The 18,312-nt window shown below is 42.1% G+C and overlaps 1 protein-coding gene across 1 annotated transcript; it reads right to left on the bottom strand.

Annotated features, from left to right (window-relative positions):
- Nucleotides 1-14,669: 14,669 nt before the first annotated feature.
- On the bottom strand, nucleotides 14,670-17,716 carry LOC143122046 (mRNA decay activator protein ZFP36L1). Its single transcript, XM_076282832.1, has 2 exons — nucleotides 17,581-17,716; nucleotides 14,670-17,182 (listed from the first exon to the last, which is right to left on the bottom strand). Exons 1-2 carry the CDS (start codon nucleotides 17,632-17,634, stop codon nucleotides 16,046-16,048), a joined length of 1,191 nt encoding a protein of 396 aa, XP_076138947.1. The 5' UTR covers nucleotides 17,635-17,716; the 3' UTR covers nucleotides 14,670-16,045.
- Nucleotides 17,717-18,312: the final 596 nt, after the last annotated feature.

The raw sequence follows: 18,312 nt of genomic DNA, 5'->3' as shown, positions 1-18,312 counted from the left end.
ATTTAGGGGAACTGATTCAATGAGAGTAGTAGCACTGTTTGCTTGATCTAACCATGTCTCAGTTAAAAGTAAGAAATCAAGGTTGTTGCCAGGTGTTTAAACTGAATAGTCTGGTAAATACAAAGCTTCCCTCTGCTGGGAGTGGGCCACTGATGAAAATTTGTATTCCCAGCTAAGGCCGAGAAAAGTTCCTTGAAATCTTCTTTGACATACAGCTGTTCTTTGTAAATGTCATTTGCTCCAACATGCACAATGATGCGCTTGATAGTTGCATATTTTGACACCAGTTCTGCAAGTTTGTTTTTTGTGTCAGACACTGAAGCATTTGGGAAACAACATACAATCATCCTTTCCCCATTTAAAAGTCTCACAGCAGAGTCGCCTAGAACATAGGTTCTCAAAGTGCGGCCCGGGGGCCAATGGCGGCCCGCGGAAACATTTTTGGCGGCCTGCGATAACATCTGTAAAACTGTACAACTGTACTGTGTGCTTTGAAAAGTATGAATCTCCGTTTAGTGGTGTTTAGTGGCCGTCAGGTTTTCCTGTGGTGCTTTGGTAGCTGGAATTGGCCCTGAATAAGGCCTATGCTGATAAGAAGCAAGGCACACTGAGACTGTTCTAAATAAGTTTGTACTTGAAATGGACTGCAACCAGAACAGTTATATCTCAAAGAAATAGAGGGTAGAGAACCCCAGGGATTGTGTGTGCATTGCAATTTTTCTTAAGATTTTCACAAGTTTTGCCAGGTTTAGCCTCAGTTATGAATTAAAATGTATTTAATGCAATACATATAAACTGTAGAGATGCAACCTGGTCATTAATATGATTACAAATGGGATTTTTTCCATTTTTTTCCCTTCTTTTTCTCCCCCTGCCCCTTTGGCGGCCCTCAGTTAATGTTGGGTTCCTGAATTGGCCCTCACCAATCAAAACTTTGAGAACCCCTGGCCTAGAACAAGGGTTGTGGGATTAATAGGTTCCGAGTGCTGCTTTTTGCCTGTGCCCATCTTTCTGTTGTTGTGGTTTGATCGCTGCCTGCTTTGGGTCTGTTCCCTGGGAAATTCCTCTCTTACATTCTGGAGGCATTCAAATCTGTTCCATTGTTTCAGGGGCTGTGGGTTTCCCTTAGGACCACAAGCCCTGTAGTAGTTTGCTGATCTGTCTGTGTTTCTGATACGAGTCCTGAAGTTAACATCTGAATTTACTGGTGTTGAGGTAATTACAGTTCCTGTATTAAGTTTTTAGTTTTTTGGTCTGGCACCTTGCCTGTGCCATGGCTCTGTACTCACATTTCCCTTTGTGAGGGAACATACACACCCACGCGCACACACGCAAACACACACATGCACAGCAAGCAGGGTAGCAACACAAACAGGCTGGGGGGTTATCCCAAGCCGGGGAAGAACAGTAACCCTGGTCACAGCACTGGGATTGTAAACCAGCATGCATACACACCCACGCGCACACGCGCACACACACACATGCACAGCAAGCAGAGTAGCAACACAGGCAGACTGGGGGTTATCCCACAACCAACAAAAGAAAATACAAAGAAGTGCAGGCAGGTTAGGTCAGGGAAACGGAGACACAGCACTGCACAGCCCAAGCATGCATTGGAACAAACAAAACAAAGCAAGTAAGGAAATCACAACTTGTTTTATGTCGTGGATTTTACCCTCCTTTCAATAACATTTGTTTACTGTTTCTTAGAAAAAAAAGGGGTGGCTCATTTTACCCTATGCTCAATTTACCCCGTTCTCCCCTATGCTGGTTGACCTGTTTGAGCAGACTGGCACCTGCTCAGAACACACCTCAAACGTTACCACATTTGGTGACCTAATAGGCTCAATGTGAGATAGGCTAGTCCTAAACCCAAGAGGAGAGAGGGTTGTGACACAGCGCATAACAACCAGAAGTGATCAAACGGAGCATGGGTGTGCAAACTCTGAGGCGTGAGTAGGCTACGGTTGTTTTATCATATTGTTCATTGTGACATCGGCTGATTTATCAAACTGGTATGTGTTCATCAGTTTTAAATCTAGACTTAAGACCAAAGTGTTCTCAGATGTTTTCTGCTAACTGCACTGAGTTACAAATTCTGAATCTGCCTTAAAAAAATACTCTACCTTGTCTTTCATTACTTTTTTACTACTTTTGCTTTTATTTTGTCTTATTAATTATTCTTTATTTTTAAATGATTTTGCCTTGTGTGTTTTATGTTTTCCTTTACCTTTTAAACTATTCTTTGACTATAATGCCCTTCTATGCTTTTATTTGTTGAATGAAGCATGAAAAGGAACTGACTAGGCTATATCTTTATCTTTCAGTTGGCATGTACGGTCAGATCCTACGGTATGGGATTGTGATTTTGTCAATCGGACTTCTGTTTATCATGGTGGGTGGATATTTGTTTGTTTTCAGTGTTCTTAAAATAGTTATTTACTAGTTATTAGCCTATTGATTCAGGGTTCCCACTATCATGATCCTTGAAAAGTTAAGGAGTGAATTATTTGACTGGTTCCTTCTAGAATTCTTTGCAAACGATCTATAGTTTCAGTGTTCAGTCTATGGGGAAAATTTGAAATGTAATGTTGGCAAAATGACTAAAGGATGTGTGCCAACAAATGGTATTTTTGCACTTTTTTTCGATTATCAAGGTGCTCCTAAGCAGAGCCGGATATGAGTAAATTTACTTGATTAGTGTACTTAAGTATGATTTTCAAGTAGGCCTGTACTTTACTTGAGTAATAATATTTTTGGAAACTTGTTAATCACTCCACTACATTTGAAAGACAAGGAACTACAGCTTTGGAAAATAAACTTGAATATGATTTGAATACTGGGCGCCAAGCACGATGCAAGGCATTATTCTTCTTAATCCTTTTTCTTATCTCTTTTTTTGCCTTGCTAGTCAAACTTGTCTGGTGAGAGTTTTTGTTTTGTACGGAAGCCGAGAGAGGCGACGTCATATCATTATTTTTTTCACCTTGTTATCTCAAGATATCAAAATAATTAAATTTTGATATCGGGAAAACAACACAATTAATTTGTGATCACGGGAAAACAATATAATGAAATCGAGATCTCGAGAAAACAACACATTAGAGAAAGGGGTTACACTCCATAACCTCCTGAGAACCAAGAAAAAAAAGTGTCCAACAATTTCTTTTTTTTTTCTATTTAGGATTAAAAAAAACATCTTACAATTTTTATTTTAAAATTATTTTTTATTTTACATTTTATAGCATGTCCCTTGAGGTGGACAAAAGGACCATTTTAGTATGAAAAGGTAGCCATGAAAATAGACAAAAATGGACAAATTATGCTTTAAGTGGTAAATTAAATTAAGAGTAAACTTAACCAAATATAAGGGAAAAGGTTATTTATCCTTCTAGACTACTTTATTTGAACAGTTTGAACTACTTTTTTTGGACAGTTGTATTTCTTTTTTCTGGATTGTTCATTTCATTTTCATATTTTTCTTTCATCTGCGATAATTCATTTTTTAGTCTTACTCTTCCTAGCTATCTTCTTGAGGCACAGGTTCATAGTTCTCATCTCTGTTTCACTCACTCATCACCTGCGAGCTCCAAATCTGACCCCCCCCCCCCCCCCTCATTCATCCTATACAAATTATCTCCTAAATTTCCCAAAAAATCCAAATATTTTGGTCCTGGTGTCCATTATAATGGACATTCATAAAGTCACTATTATTTCAAAATGTAAATAACTTAACTTCTTTCAAAATTAATCATATGATTCCTGACATTTTCATTAACAAGACCATATATTGCCATCATAATGAATGGTTCATAAGAAGACACTATTTGACTTATCTCTCCTCCTTCCATAAAATGTGGTTGTTTTGATGTCAACCATTTTTGAGAACCAGGAAGAGGAGGTTCCCAGCAACCCAGCCAATCACATGATCATTAGAAAGCCCAGGTTGTCCTCTTTAAAAGACCACAGGAATTGATAGAATAGCTCAAAGGGGTAAAGGGGTATGCATCTAGAACTTATGTCCACTACAGAGGACATAGGTCTATGGATTGGGTCTCAGGAATATGGTGCCATAATAAATAGCAAACTAGTAATTACCTAACACTTTGTTAATATTTGTTAATTGTCACTGACATATCTATTTGGCACAAGTTAATAGTTTTTTCATCATCAATTAAATATTTCTTGTTTGCATAAAACCACGCGGCTCTTAGTGAACTGTACCAGGCTGTCAGTGAACAACAGACGGCACACCCAGACGGTTTCAACATCTTCGCTGGAGATTTTAACCATGCAGATCTTAAAACTGTTCTTCCAAAGCTACACCAGCATGTTGATTTTCCAACAAGAGGAGACAACATCCTGGACCTGGTCTACACTACACACAAAGGAGCATACAAAGCCACTTGACAAACTGGGACTCAGTACCTACCTCTGCAACTGGCTACTGGACTTCCTCTGTCAGAGGCCTCAAGTAGTACCAGTTGGCAACAATATCTCAAGCAGCATCACACTGAGCACGGCCAAGGCTGCGTGCTCAGTCCGCTGCTCTTCACCCTGCTGACGCATGACTGCACTGCAACCTACAGCAACAATCACATAGTGAAATTTGCTGACGACACAACTCTGGTGGGTCTCATTACCAAGGGCGATGAGACTCAACAATACAGGTTGGAGGTCGACCTTCTGACCACGTGGTGCAGGGACAACAACCTCCTGCTGAACGTCAGCAAGACCAAGGAGATTGTTGTTGACTTCCGGAGAGGTCACACCCAACACCTGCCACTGACCATCGACGGTGCTGTGGTGGAGAGAGTGAGCAGCACCAAATTCCTGGGGGTGCACATCAGTGAAGACCTCTCCTGGACCACCAACACTGCATCACTGGCGAAGAAAGCTCAGCGCCGCCTCTACTTCCTGCGGAAACTCAGGCGAGCAAGTGCTCCACCAGCCATCATGACCACATTCTACCGAGGCACCATTGAGAGCATCCTCTCCAGCTGTATCGCTGTGTCGGGCAGAAGCTGCACTGAATACAACAGGAAAGCCCTGCAGCGCATAGTGAACACAGCTGGAAGGATTATTGGTGCTTCACTCCCCTCCCTGAAAGACATTTACACCACCCACCTCACCCGCAAGGCGACCACAATTGTGAGTGATGCAAGTCACCCCGCTCATAACTTGTTTGATGTATGCCCTCTGGGAAGAGGTACAGAAGCCTGCGCTCCCGCACCACCAGACTCACCAACAGCTTCATACACCAGGCTGTTAGGATGCTGAACTCTCTCCCCCCTCTCCCCCCTCCACCCTCAGCTACATAACATCCTGGACTTTGGACCCACAATGGCTGCCTTGCACTACTCCACTTGCACTACTCCACTTGTACACTTGCACACTTTGCAACTTGTTGTTGTTGTCCTGTTGTCCTGAAAACACAACACACTTCTGCTGCTCTTACATAACTTGTACCACTATGCCACTTGCTTACTTAGGTCAAACAGAACTACCTCAGCCATTTATTGGCCTGACTTTGCACTATTATATTGACTGTCTATTGGGGCTGGGACAACGCGGCGACGTAATCGATGGCATCGGCGCAAAAAATAAGTCGACGCAAAATATGAGCGTCGATTCGTCAAGCATAACGTGTGCTGCTAAATATTTTGAATTTTACACCTTCAGTGTTTTCCATACGTTGACTAATCTGTGGCTGGGCACCACGAAATCAAAACCGGCCACCACACATTGATGTTCTATGTTGTAGGCCTACTATTTAAGTTAAAGGAATTATCCGGAGTAAAATGCACTTTAGATCGATTTACGGATGATCGGGGGTACATACGTTGAGTTGACATCAAAATCATGTCATTCGGATGTGTTTTGAGAAAGTTCGATTGTACCGTTTTCAGTCAAAACTCGTAGCCTGGAAGTGAGCAGGGCATATCAATTTTGCCGCTACAAAACGCTATTTTTATACCTCTTCTACAGTTCCAAACAACATAACACTTACGTGGTAGTGAGTAAAGGGTCCCTAAAGCCAAACCGAAGTATCCCGAGGTCTTTATGTGGTCGGATAGAGAGTCCAGAATGAATTTCATCAAGCCAGTACCTTTCCGGAAATGTTGCCATCTTTGCTGCCATCTTCAGGGGAAAGTCCGTAGGAGTCGATTGCTGAGTGTGTTGTAACACGCTCTGGAAATTCACAATTTCGTCACCGTTTCTTTTTAAAAAAAAACATAGTCCAGTATTTCTTTCGAAATTGAAATGAAGTTGTATGGACTGGACTATGTTTTTTTTTTTTTTTTTTTTAAACTCCCTGATGGAGTCGGTCTTCTGGACAGATAGTACAACAGTACTATAGTACATTGAAAATGATGCCCTTCGTTTCAAGACGTTTGTGGCAAACCGTGTCTCTTTCATTAGAGAAGCGACAACATCTTCTCAGTGGAAGTATGTTAACACCTCACAAAACCCAGCAGATCAGGCTTCAAGAGGTTTGAAGATCCAGAGCTTCATGGAAAGTAAGAGCTGGTTTCAGGGGCCTAGTTTCCTGCGGAAAGAAGTTGAATGGCCAAAACAATCTGAACAGTGTACTTACCTCCAGAGTGACCCTGCCTTAAAAGACATCTGTGCGGAGCCACCTAGATTCGTCTTTCAACGCGCCCGCAATATTCGAGACCGGTTGGTCCATTCTGATATGAAATTTTCGCCTCCCACGACCTGGCTTTCCAATCCACCGCTGGGATTCTACAAATGCGGTAATTGTGCCCAGTGTTCTAATTCCACCAATTCTAAAGATTTTTCGCATCCCCAGACAGGTAAATCTTATTCTATTGATTCTTTTATTAATTGTAATAGTACACATGTAATTTACTTATTAAAATGCCCATGTGGTCTGGTATACATTGGATAGACAAAACGTAAACTAAAAATTAGAATATCAGAGCACAAAACAGCAATTCGCACTAAAAACACCACTTATGCCATGGCAAGACATTATATGCAGGCAAATCATGGATCTCCAGCTTCATTGAAATTTTGGGGGATAGAAAAAATCAATACACCCTCTAGAGGCGGAGACATGATCAATAAACTCTTATGTAGGGAGGAATTCTGGATATTTACCCTTAATACACTTGAACCTCATGGCTTAAATGAGGAACTAAATTTGTCGTGCTTTCTGTAGGTCTATGTGCTTAGTTTGATAATTTATGAACATTTTGCACTTGTCTTTAATGACTCCATACTATACAGTTTGAAATTGGGATGTTACTATGTACTTGATTTTCCATGTCTATTTACTCTGTGTTTTTATAAATATTGTGTATTTTTATACATAGTCTGTGTACTTATAAATACTGTTAGTATGATCATTTGATTTGTATATACCTTCAGGGCTGGTTTTTGAGTAGCCTACTTCTATGGTAGCCATAGTAAGGTTGGGGTACCTCCCTCTATACACCTGTCAGGTGATCCTGATCACCTTAATAAGGTACCACCACCTATGCCTTCCATGCTTGACTCTGATGAAGACGTGGCACACGTCGAAACTTAGTCCTTATGTTGGCACCCTAATAATAAAAAATACTAAAATTCAACATCTTTGTCGCTCCGGTGAACTCTCTCTCTCTCTTTACATTTGTATTTGTTCATTTAGCAGACACTTGTACTCAAAGTGACTTGAGAAAAAAGGAACAACATGAAAGCTACATTGCATAGGAGTCTTTAGGTGACAATTAATGCAAAAACAATAAGTAGGCTACTACACCCAAAAGTTGCCAAAATTGTTTCTTCAGAGCAATGACATAAAATAACCTTTTGTAGTGCTTCAAAGAACCCTTAAGGCAATAGTTCTTGGATGAACCATTTAAGGAAAAAGTCAAACAGGTATGAAAATAGTCCTTCTGAAGAACCATTGTGAAGTGTGAAGAACGTTTAACTTGATATAATGTGAAGAACTTTTAACTTGATATAAAGGCTCAACACAAAGTCATGGTTCTTTATGGAGCCAAATTAAAGAGTGTATCAGGAAGATAGTTCAGATGTTCAGGTACTAGTAACAGTGTAATTGAAGGAGATAAGAAATAGAGGAAGGATGGAGAACGGGAAGTAGACGGAAAGTTCATGTTAGGTTGTCAGAAGTGTGAAGAGCGGACAGCTTAATACTTGAGGATAGGGTTGTGTCATATTGCATAGTTCATCATCAGTTTTGAGTCTTCTTCTTCTCTCTCTTCATTACTTTTCCAAAAACACAAAAAGTTTTTTTTTTTTTATCCATATCTGATATTTGATTAGTCCATATCTAAGAAAACCCCACACATATTCTGGGAAATCATGTTTTATTTTAAAAATCCTCCACACATATTCACTCTTTCTCTTACCAAAATTTAGAATGATTTGTAAGCATTTCATGTGAATGGCCACAGACCAGCCAAAGATTGTTAAGGCGGAGCAAGATATTTCATCAGTAGCCGCTTCCGGGAACCCGGATCGCACGAGGGGGGTGTGGGGGGGTCAAAATCCCCCTTTATGCAGAGCAGAGGCAGCGACTGCTCCATTTCACCACATATGCTAAGATCTTGGTTCTATAGAGTTAGAAATGTGAATAATTTTGGGCACATTTTCATGATCCTCAAAACCTTCTGAACATTTCAGGTACATTTTTAGCATTTTTGAGCATTCCAGTCTGGAGAAAATCGATCGGTGTGCACTGGTTATTTATGCTGCTGCTGTTGGCCGGTTGCAATGTACGCTCATCAATACGTCATCGACACGCCTCTTTATGCAGACAGGATTCGATCCCCATTTCGCGCCCATAGACATGAACTATGACGAAGTATCTTGCTCCGCCTTAACAATTTTTGGTTCAACTCTAGCCCTATGTGGGGAAAACTGAGATAATCATGTGTTGCATTGGTGTTCACAGCTGGATTTACCAACTTTCACACTTTCATTGTACAATGTGAAGTAGGCCAAAGCTCATGCATCACGTTTGCAGACTGAAAGTGTGTGATGCATCATTAACTTGACTTCATATTGGTATGTGGTACCATAACATGGGTCCGTTTCTTGGCTACCAGAGTTGTGCCCCTAAGCAAGGCACTTAACCTTGAGTTGCTCCATGTGGACTGTCTCTGCAATTGGTCTCTGTGGTCACTTTGGATCTCTCTCCCCTTAATACAGTGTTTTTCAACCACTGTGCCGGGGCACACTAGTGTGCCGTGAGAGATCATCAGGTGTGCCGCAGAAAATTACCCAAATGTCACTCACTGGTCCAGAAAAGCAACTGTTGCATCAAAGAATTTATAACCACATGCTCTCATTGATTGTATGATTGCACTATTTGTGGTATGCAGGCATTGTACAACGGAGGCCCCATATCCAGTATTCACAGAATCATCACATATCCAGTTCATAACAACAATTATATTAGATATAGTCACCTACAAATGAAACAGAGGGCGCTTGTTTTATTGAGCAGGTCTTGCATAGAAGCCATAATAAGGCCATATCTGTGTATTATTTTAGGCTATGGTATGTTTATTTTTTCTTCACACAGGATGTTAGCGTGCCGTGGGACATTTTAAGTGTCAAAAGTGTGCCGTGGCACAACAAAGGTTGAAAAACACTGTTTTAATAAACACAGTCACTGACCGACCGGCTTCCTTTTCTCATGGGTGCAGTGGGTGTCTGATCAGCTGGAGCTGCTATAGGCCAGTTGCACTGTTTACTTAAAGAAGAGCTTTACACATTTCTCTGTGGCCTCTGAGGAATCACACTTAACCTTGAGTTGCTCCATGTGGACTGTCTCTGCAATTGGTCACCTTTTCTCTTGGGTGCAGTGACAGTGGGTGTCTTATCAGCTGGAGCAGTGCCGTGTAATGCTAGGCCAGTTGCACTGTTTACTTAACAAACAATAAAATGACTCAGATGGCGCCATGGAAGGCATTTTGATTAGATAGGTGCTTAACAACTCTGTGCTTTCATCATCTGTGGGCCTTCATGTAATAGCATTGTTATCAAAATCATTAAAGACACATGTAGTAACATCTACATTTGTAGACCTAATAACAAATAACATGACATGTTATGTTGAAAAGAAAAATGTGAGCAGGATTATTCAGGAGAACATTGTTTGTTTTTGTCAATATGTCTCCATGGGGCTTATCCTGTTTTTGGCCTTGTATGGACATTTCCAACATCTCGGCCAAAGCAACAAAGGGGAATGACTGACTCATCTCTAATAACTGTGTTACATGTTATTTTCTATATTTCTGATATGTTGCTGATTGGATCATAAACGGCCACAGCTATGAAGAAAAGTAAAAGTGATTCATAATGACTGACTGACTATTATTGTGTTACATGCTCCAAATGTAAAGCACTTTGAGCTGCATTCTGTGTATGAAAGCATGGGCGGATTATGAACTTTCAGGCCCCTGGGCCCAGATGTATTAAGGGCCCCCCACTAATTGTTGCTTATGTGGAAGGGGGGGTTTGGGGGTCTTCCCCCAGAAAATTTTTAATTTGTTTAATGTGATTTCCTAGCAGGCGGGCCATCCTATATCATTGACATGTATAGTCTGGCATCGAATCATTCACCTCGCTTAATCCAAGGGGCGGGCAGAGAATTGTCTTTCAAACTGCCTAGGCATGCAATAGGCCAGCGCTACGACCATATCCGTATCCGGTCGGCAAAACGGCAAATACATCCTTCTTCGAAAGGAATGACTTAAGTGCATTGTGTTGATCTACTTTCAAAGAAAAGCACTTCCAAAGCAAAGTCCAACTCCTCCAAAGTTGACGCCAACGCCGATTCAAACAACCGCTCTTCGTTTGCCATAGCCACCTTCCTTGTTGTTCACCGTCGCAGGATGTCGTTATCCTGTTAGGCCCGCCTTAAGACTCTCTAACGAAATAGAGCGCTGTGATTGGCCGTCATCCACGGTGTTAAGCCAATAGAAATTCCTATGGTTCGATACTAAACGTACAAGCTGAGCAAATTAATTTGCCGCCGCTAGGGTGCGTCTAGATTTCTAGGCTAGTGATTTCCTGTATCTTGGTGCATTTTGGGGATGGCCAATACTAAATTCAATCAGATTCATAGCCTACATCCTGATTTGTTGATATTGAGGCAATGATTCCATGCAAAGGCTTGGGCTTCAGGGCCCCCTGACCTCTTGGGCCCCTGGGCCTGGGCCCGGTAGGCCCGTGCAGTAATCCATCCCTGTATGAAAGGTGCTATACAATTAAAGGTTATTATTATTATTATTATTATTATTATTATTATTATTATTATTATTATCTCTTACAGGCTCCAAGACCCAAGGTCTTCAGCAGGTCCCATGGCAGCCGCATGGCACGGTCATTGTAATGTTGAAGATGAGCATTAAGCACTTGACTACTGATATGATTTAGGCTCTGTTTCCCTCTGTGTCTGCAGTGCTGTCGTTGTTTCTTCCTTGATTGATAGAGTGGCATGGTACAGGCCACCAGTAGCCTATGCATGTTTCACTGCATTGATAGTTTTGAAGTAATTCATCGTCAGGTCATTTTAACAAGGATGTTTGGAAGAGTTTGAGGTTTCACCCTTTGAATCTGAGATCATGTACATCTCATATCTCAATCTCAATTCAATTCAACATCTCAATTCAGGAATGTCTCTGTATTGAAATGAATGGGTGCTAGTTTGTAATGAAAGAGGTTTTCAGTGCCATACAACACAGCAACAACATGTTGTACTCGTGCTTTTGGTGTTCTCTACTTGGAAATGGTCTTCTCTATGACAGGCCATAGATACTTTGGATTTTTGATGAGTTTGTCAGATTTGTGTACTAATATAGTTAGGGTTTACTTAACACGGACCAATCTAGAGAAGTAATTAAGTGAATTAGTTGTCTAATAAGGGGTCCTTAATTCATGTAGTAGATAGCAGTGCAGTGCATGGATAACAATGTATCTATTTAGACAGCATCTATGAATGATATTGTAGGGAGTCATACATATTTGGATTAACAAGCCTGTAAATTAAGTCAGAGTAAATGGTAAACTCAATAGTTGGAGCTACATGTCTTCATTCTCCCTGCTAAGCAAAGACACAGGGCTCTTTCATTATGAAATGTGTCATTTTCTCTGAGTTGATTTAGCTTGGCTTGCCACCAATCAATGTTCTTAGACTGCTTCGGCTGATTTTCTTTTCTTTTCATTATTATTGTGGGTCTGGGTCAATCTTTAGGGCACTCCCTCCCTCTTGTGGTCAGTATTGGTACAACATTAACCGGCGTTAATGGGTGAAAACAGTTATAGTGTACCAGGCCAATTGATGCTTGTTTCCGACACTGCTGGAGACAGAAAAGGAATACGCTAGTGGCACACTCTCCGTCTTTAAGAATATATGCAGCAAATGATCATGAAAAGGTCTTCATCAGTTTGCTTGTAGGCTAAACAAGCTCATTTCACTCAACCAAGTCAGGATTTTACACCTACAGCAATAATTACTGTTATGAACTGGTGAAAAGTATTTGTGAGATGTCAGTGCAAAGTGAATCACTGAAAAGCAATAGGCTGCTTGGTAGACTGGAAAGTTAGTCCGCACAGCCTTTAAGTTAAATGGCTTTGGTTGTTTCTCATGTTAGTTTGAGCCAGATCGCATGCTGAGGCCATCCATCAGACTAAGACCAAGATGACTCATGATCAATCCACTCATTTACTGGAACATTATATTCACATTTACATTTAATTATTTAACAGACGCTTCTATCCAAAACGACATATGCCAATTATATTACAAAGGCCATTGTCCACAAGGAGTGGGAGAAGTCCCTGCAGAAGTGCCTTTGCTCAAGGGCACAACGGTGGAAGCCGGGAATAGAACCCACAACTTTTCAGGCCACTGCATGCTAGCTCATTAGCGACTACGCTGCCACCAAGCCTGAGCCACTTGTCTCTGAATGTCTGTTTAGAAACTGCAGTAAAACACACTTTACAATGGTAGGATTTCATTGTGGGTTCTGGATGGACATACATCTGAAATCTGTGAAATCGCAATACCTCACATCATGTTTGAACTGCTATAGCCAGAGAGGTGACAATATTGTCTTGACCTGAGATCATCCAGGGCTACTTATCTCCTAATAGAGCTGCTGTGAGCCTTACCCCCCCCACACACACACACACCCTGAGACTTTCCACAGATAATCTCTAGTTAAATACATCCAACCACTTTAACAACCACCAACAACAAAACATAATTAATCCTCAGATGTTTTTTTTTTTTTGTTGGTTTTACTAATTCTATTATAATTTTTGTACAGTGGTATTTTCTTTAGGAAATGCTTATTTGTCCCCCTCAGGCCTGTTGGGAGGTTGCAGCCAGCATGCCGTGCAGTCAGTCACCCTCTCCTGCTGAACACCCTGCAGTGGTGCGGCGTCAGGGAAGCCTCCTCTAGGTGTCAGCCCCCACCAGGAAGTGGCTCAGGACTCCACGCACAAAGCACAAAAGCACAAAGTTCTCCCTGGAGGTGCTGTGCTCTGTGCTGCGAGGCAACCAGTCGATTACACAGGCAGTGACTGAAGGAGTCCCATTCTCCCTGGAGCACAGCAGAGGCAAAGACAGACAGGGCTTGTTTACTAGCGAACCTTTGCTGTATGCATTCATCAGATGTAGCATGAAGAAGCAGGCAGCCATGTCTTCTGAATTATTGCCTTACCTTTCTCAGAGGATAAGTGCAACAGAGAAACAAGTGCGATCAGTACTGAGCAACACTGAGCAAGAGAGTGCTGTGATGTTTTATTAATGGTTTGTTCCTTCATCATCCGTGTGTTTGTTGGTGTCCCGATTCATTTATTTATTCATTTAGAAGGCTAACGGGGAACTTCCACACACCCCCAGGCCTGATCTACCCTTAGTAGTAGGCAGTTGGGGCGTTATAGCTACTGTTGTTCATTCCTCTAAGAAGGAGAGAGAAATAGAGAGAGAAAGAGAGAGAGAGAGAGAGAGAGAACCACCCATCCCCCTGCGGGTGTCCCCCCTGCTGAAGACGTACTGCCCTTCAATGGACTTGCAAATCACCAACCCCCCACCACCCCTCCCCTCCCCTCGCTCTCCCACATCATTAGCATACAGATGTTGTTAAGAAAAGAGTTGCTTCACAAAAGAACTGCCCTGTGCTCACCACACAAGCTGTGCCCTGCATTTCATTTACAGCCTAAAGGACACCCCCCCCCCCCCCGGCCTTCCTCCTTCATTCGTCCATCTACCCCTCCCTGTGGTTCCCCTTCTTACACAGGACACCCCCCACCACACCACCACCACCTTCTGTGTCAGGACCAATGCTATTGTCTGAAATTATTCAACAGTAGGACATTCTAAGTCTGCTAGGCACAGAATGTTGGAACAAAGCCAAAGAAAACATGCACACACACACACACACACACAAAACAAAAGGCCTCACTTCTGTTCTGTTGTCTCAGAGGGGAAGAGAGAGGGCATCCAAGATAAACCGCAGACTAAGGAAAGGAACTGAGGATGGGTGCTGCTTGTCTTTGAAAAAGAGCCAGTTAAGAACTGGGTAAAATGTGTAAAAACTGTCAATAGAAAGTAAACCATAGTCATGCATTCTTCAACATTTGGAAACTTCCAACCACTAAAACAAAGTGAAGAGTTTAATTTTTCCTCTGAAAAGTTTATTTTTAACTTTTGAACAAAACAACAATATATTAGAATAAAAACTGGGACAACTATCCCATGGAATGTAAACATTACACTTAAATTATATAGAAAACAATATAAAAAATGACAATATATACTTTTCGACACTTTGAAAAAAATCAAAACAAACCAAAATAAATAAGTTTTTTTTTAAGTTAACAAATGCGAAAGCATGTTTTCTCACAGTTAGGGCACAATGGAAGTTGATCTTTTTTTGCAAGATATGAACTAAACCCATGCCAACGACTTCGACAGAGCACCAGCAAATCATGAGAATGCCTGCCCAAAGCAAAGGGACTCCAGAGAAACTGATTCTTCTCTTGCAAAACATGACACACCTTTGAACATTGAGTGCAAGATTCTTAAGATATACAAGATGGCATTGTGGCATGTCCTTATACATTGTCCATCTGCCATGTTTAAAATGAATCAAAAAGAAAGAAAAACAAACAGAAAAACACACACGTTTGTTCTTCTCCGCTGAGAATGGAGGCTTACATTTACAATAGAAACGTCAGCTGGGATAGACCTTAAAAAAACACACTTAAATGAGCATCCTGGATAACTGCCATATGACTTTGCATGTTCTTTCTCTCTTGTTTCTGCAGATTAACACTTCAGTGAGCCTTTGTTGATTGTACTGTAGGATTTGCAGATGAACAAATTGTGATCAACTTAACTACAAGAAAACTAATCCTTAGACATCAGACAAACATTCAAGGACGCCTGTGTGGTTGTGTTCACTTAAAGCTAAAGAACTGCTCAGAACAACAGCAAACAATGTGGACCAAAATAGAGCATTACATATCCTTGATGCAGACCCAGTAATACAAATATGAGAATATGATACAAAACAGCAATAAATAAATAAAAAGCCCTATTGTTAGACTACACAATAATACTGTTCATTAGGTGCCTTAACTAAAGGCTACGTTGTTTACAGTATCTTCCCCCATCTACAAACAATATAAACTAGGTTGCAGCTTTGGTTATACAAACAGGGAAAATCGAACCACTTACTAACGTGAAACTGGGAGTAAGTGACTCAAGCATGTGTGCTAAGGGTTAGTCCTCATGACAAGCATACAGAGGGTAAATTCAACATCAACCCTGGAACAGGATTTCTAGAAAGTAAGAAAAACGTTTTGTTTTTTTGTTGTGTTTTCTTTTGTTTTGTGCAGTAACCACAGTAGCTCAAAAGGGTATACAACAGTATACATTGCCAATGTTTTGATATACATGATATATGTATAAACGAGTTTGACAGTAACTTTTACGAACACTAAGCAGAACTCCTGCTGGGATGAGAATGCAATATGCACACATTTAAAAGTTTTAGTCGTCTGAAACAGACAAGCGGCTAAAGATGGGGAGTCGTCTGCCCTCAAAACTTGGGGACTCACAACCACTGAGGCTGCTGGAGCTTGTGTATCCCTCCTGGTCGGAGAGGGAGTCGGCAGACGTGCTGCGCTGAAGCGCAGGCAGGCCGGTAAATGTGAATGCATTGCGGTGGCAATTGTGCGCCACCGTCTTGGGAGCAAAACCGGAGCTTACTTTGGAATCCGCGAGCCTGAACACGCGGGGGTTCGCGATGATGTGGTCGCTGTCCAGGTCGGCGGAGAGAGGATAGCTTTGTTTCAGTGCCCGGGGCTCGGGGAAGAAAGGCGAGAGCAGGTCAGGGCTGCCGGTCGAGGGGGGTGGAGACACGGAGGAGGCCCTCGAGAAGGTCATGGGCTCGTGGACGGCTTGGAAGCCAGTGAGTGGCTGCGAGGAGAAACCGGCGAAGCTGACGCTCTGACGCATGAGCTGTGGTCGCTCTCTTATCTTCTGCCTGGCGTTTGGCGCCGTGCCATCCAGCTGCTCGTCTGCGTTGTGAATAAAGTGACAGCGTGCGCCATAAGGGCAGAAGCCGATGGTATGAAAGGTGCGACACGGCTCCGTCTTGTACTTTGGATGCCTGTTGAGACCACGCAGCTCATCCATGCCATGTGCGAACTGACATTTGGCCCCGTACTTGCAAGTGCCATTCTCTTCGTATGTGCGGCACAACTCGGTCTTGTAACGAGTCGAGATGGAAGGAGTTGGCGTCAGGGACTTTGGGGAGGACAGCGAGCTGGTGCTTATGCTTAAGCCTGGCGGGGGCATGAGAACAGTAGAGGTGGTCAGTGGTGGCGGTTGCTCGGTGCTTCCCAGGCTGCTAACGTGGCCTTCAATCATGCTGACTGATCGATCCACCCGAAAGGGGATCTGGTTGAGAGTGGAGCGGGGCAACTGTTGCTGCTGGTTCCATTGCTGGTTGACTGTGCTGAGGGGCCAGAGAGGAGAGTCGCCGCTTGTATCGAAACTGCCACTGTTGAACTTGGAGTTTGGCAGGGTAACCGGGCAAAGGGAATGTCTACGCTGGAAGCCCACGGCGCGCTGCCTCTGTGTGGTGGGTGGTGCGCCATCTGTCATGTCCAGACTGCGGAAATTCTGCAATACACAAGGGGAATAGAGTCACATTCCACAAGCCAATTTTCAGACATAGTAGGAATTATGAGAACATAATATACCGTTTTTGTCAGAAAGAAAACAACATCATCGGCCTCCTCTCTATACTCTACTCTCATAGTAAAGTTCCGTAAATCTAGGTTTTCAGTGAAACAAGACGTGCATAGCTACACAAAACATACACAACAGGTATCTTCTTTCTTCTGGAGAACAGTTTGGAGATGTTGTGTCAGACTTACAAAGTTTTGAAAGGAGGCCAACATAAGTGAGCATAACACAAGTTTAGTAAACAAGTCATGGACAAGTTTGTAACACTTTTACTTTTCACTTTAGAGGAGCGGCAGGAAGAAATGTTTGTTTCTTTTTTTTTAAAAACTCACCTTGCAGAACTCATCGTCCAGCTCCAAAAATGGAGTTAGGAAATCAGATGGCATTCTGGAAACGCACGGGTTGGTAGGCTATCAGAATCTGATGCAATACAGTGTTATCGGCGACAGACGCCTCCGTTAAGCACTCCCGTAGTTTGGCTACCATCTGCTCGAAACTTGTTAAATAGTTGGAGACACCCAACCCCACCCACATCGGAAACTAGGCGTGTCTTCCTCTCGAAGTTAAACCCCCGCAGTGAAGTTGGAGTGGCAGACCGCTTGAAACTTTTTGGTCATGTCAATTGAGCCCACTGAAGCATGGGCTATTTAGCTTTCTCCAGTTAAAAGTCATGCTAGCCGAGTTATTACCTAGATATAGACCCTTTCAAGAGAGTTCCATTATCAGCATCATAGTTGGCCCCACAAGGCTTCCGTTTTAACATTCCATATGTTATCTTAATGCAGAGGAAGTAGATTGGGAACCAAATAGAACGTTCAAGCATTGTTTTTGTTTTATTGTTGAAAAGGCTTTGGAGAATAATTATGATCTCACATTTTCTGAGTCTCAGTGGGGGAACTTGGCAAAAGTTTTCACTGAAAGCACGTGTCATAATACTATTTCAAGTGTTTCAAGTGAAACATAAACAAAAGTGTGGAACAATATGGAAATGAAGTTAACAAACTATCAACAATACACACATCATCTTCACCTTGATATTGACACTTCTCTGTTGTTTTGAAAAC

This window comes from Alosa pseudoharengus, unplaced genomic scaffold (assembly GCF_046254945.1).
Source record: "Alosa pseudoharengus isolate Yale_2024_CS ecotype anadromous, Long Island Sound unplaced genomic scaffold, YU_APseudo_1.1 YU_APseudo_1.1_scf_13, whole genome shotgun sequence".
Classification (NCBI taxonomy): domain Eukaryota; kingdom Metazoa; phylum Chordata; class Actinopteri; order Clupeiformes; family Clupeidae; genus Alosa; species Alosa pseudoharengus.
The sequence above is the reverse complement of the archived record's forward strand: the minus strand, read 5'-3'. Positions and strand labels throughout refer to the sequence as shown.

Bases quoted from the DNA above. Each gene is read 5' to 3' on its own strand.
- LOC143122046 (XM_076282832.1), bottom strand. From the start codon at position 17,634: ATGCCATCTGATTTCCTAACTCCATTTTTGGAGCTGGACGATGAGTTC. The intron at 17,183-17,580 runs GTGAGTTTTTAA...TGTGTATTGCAG, and splicing joins TGGACGATGAGTTCTGCAAG to AATTTCCGCAGTCTGGACAT.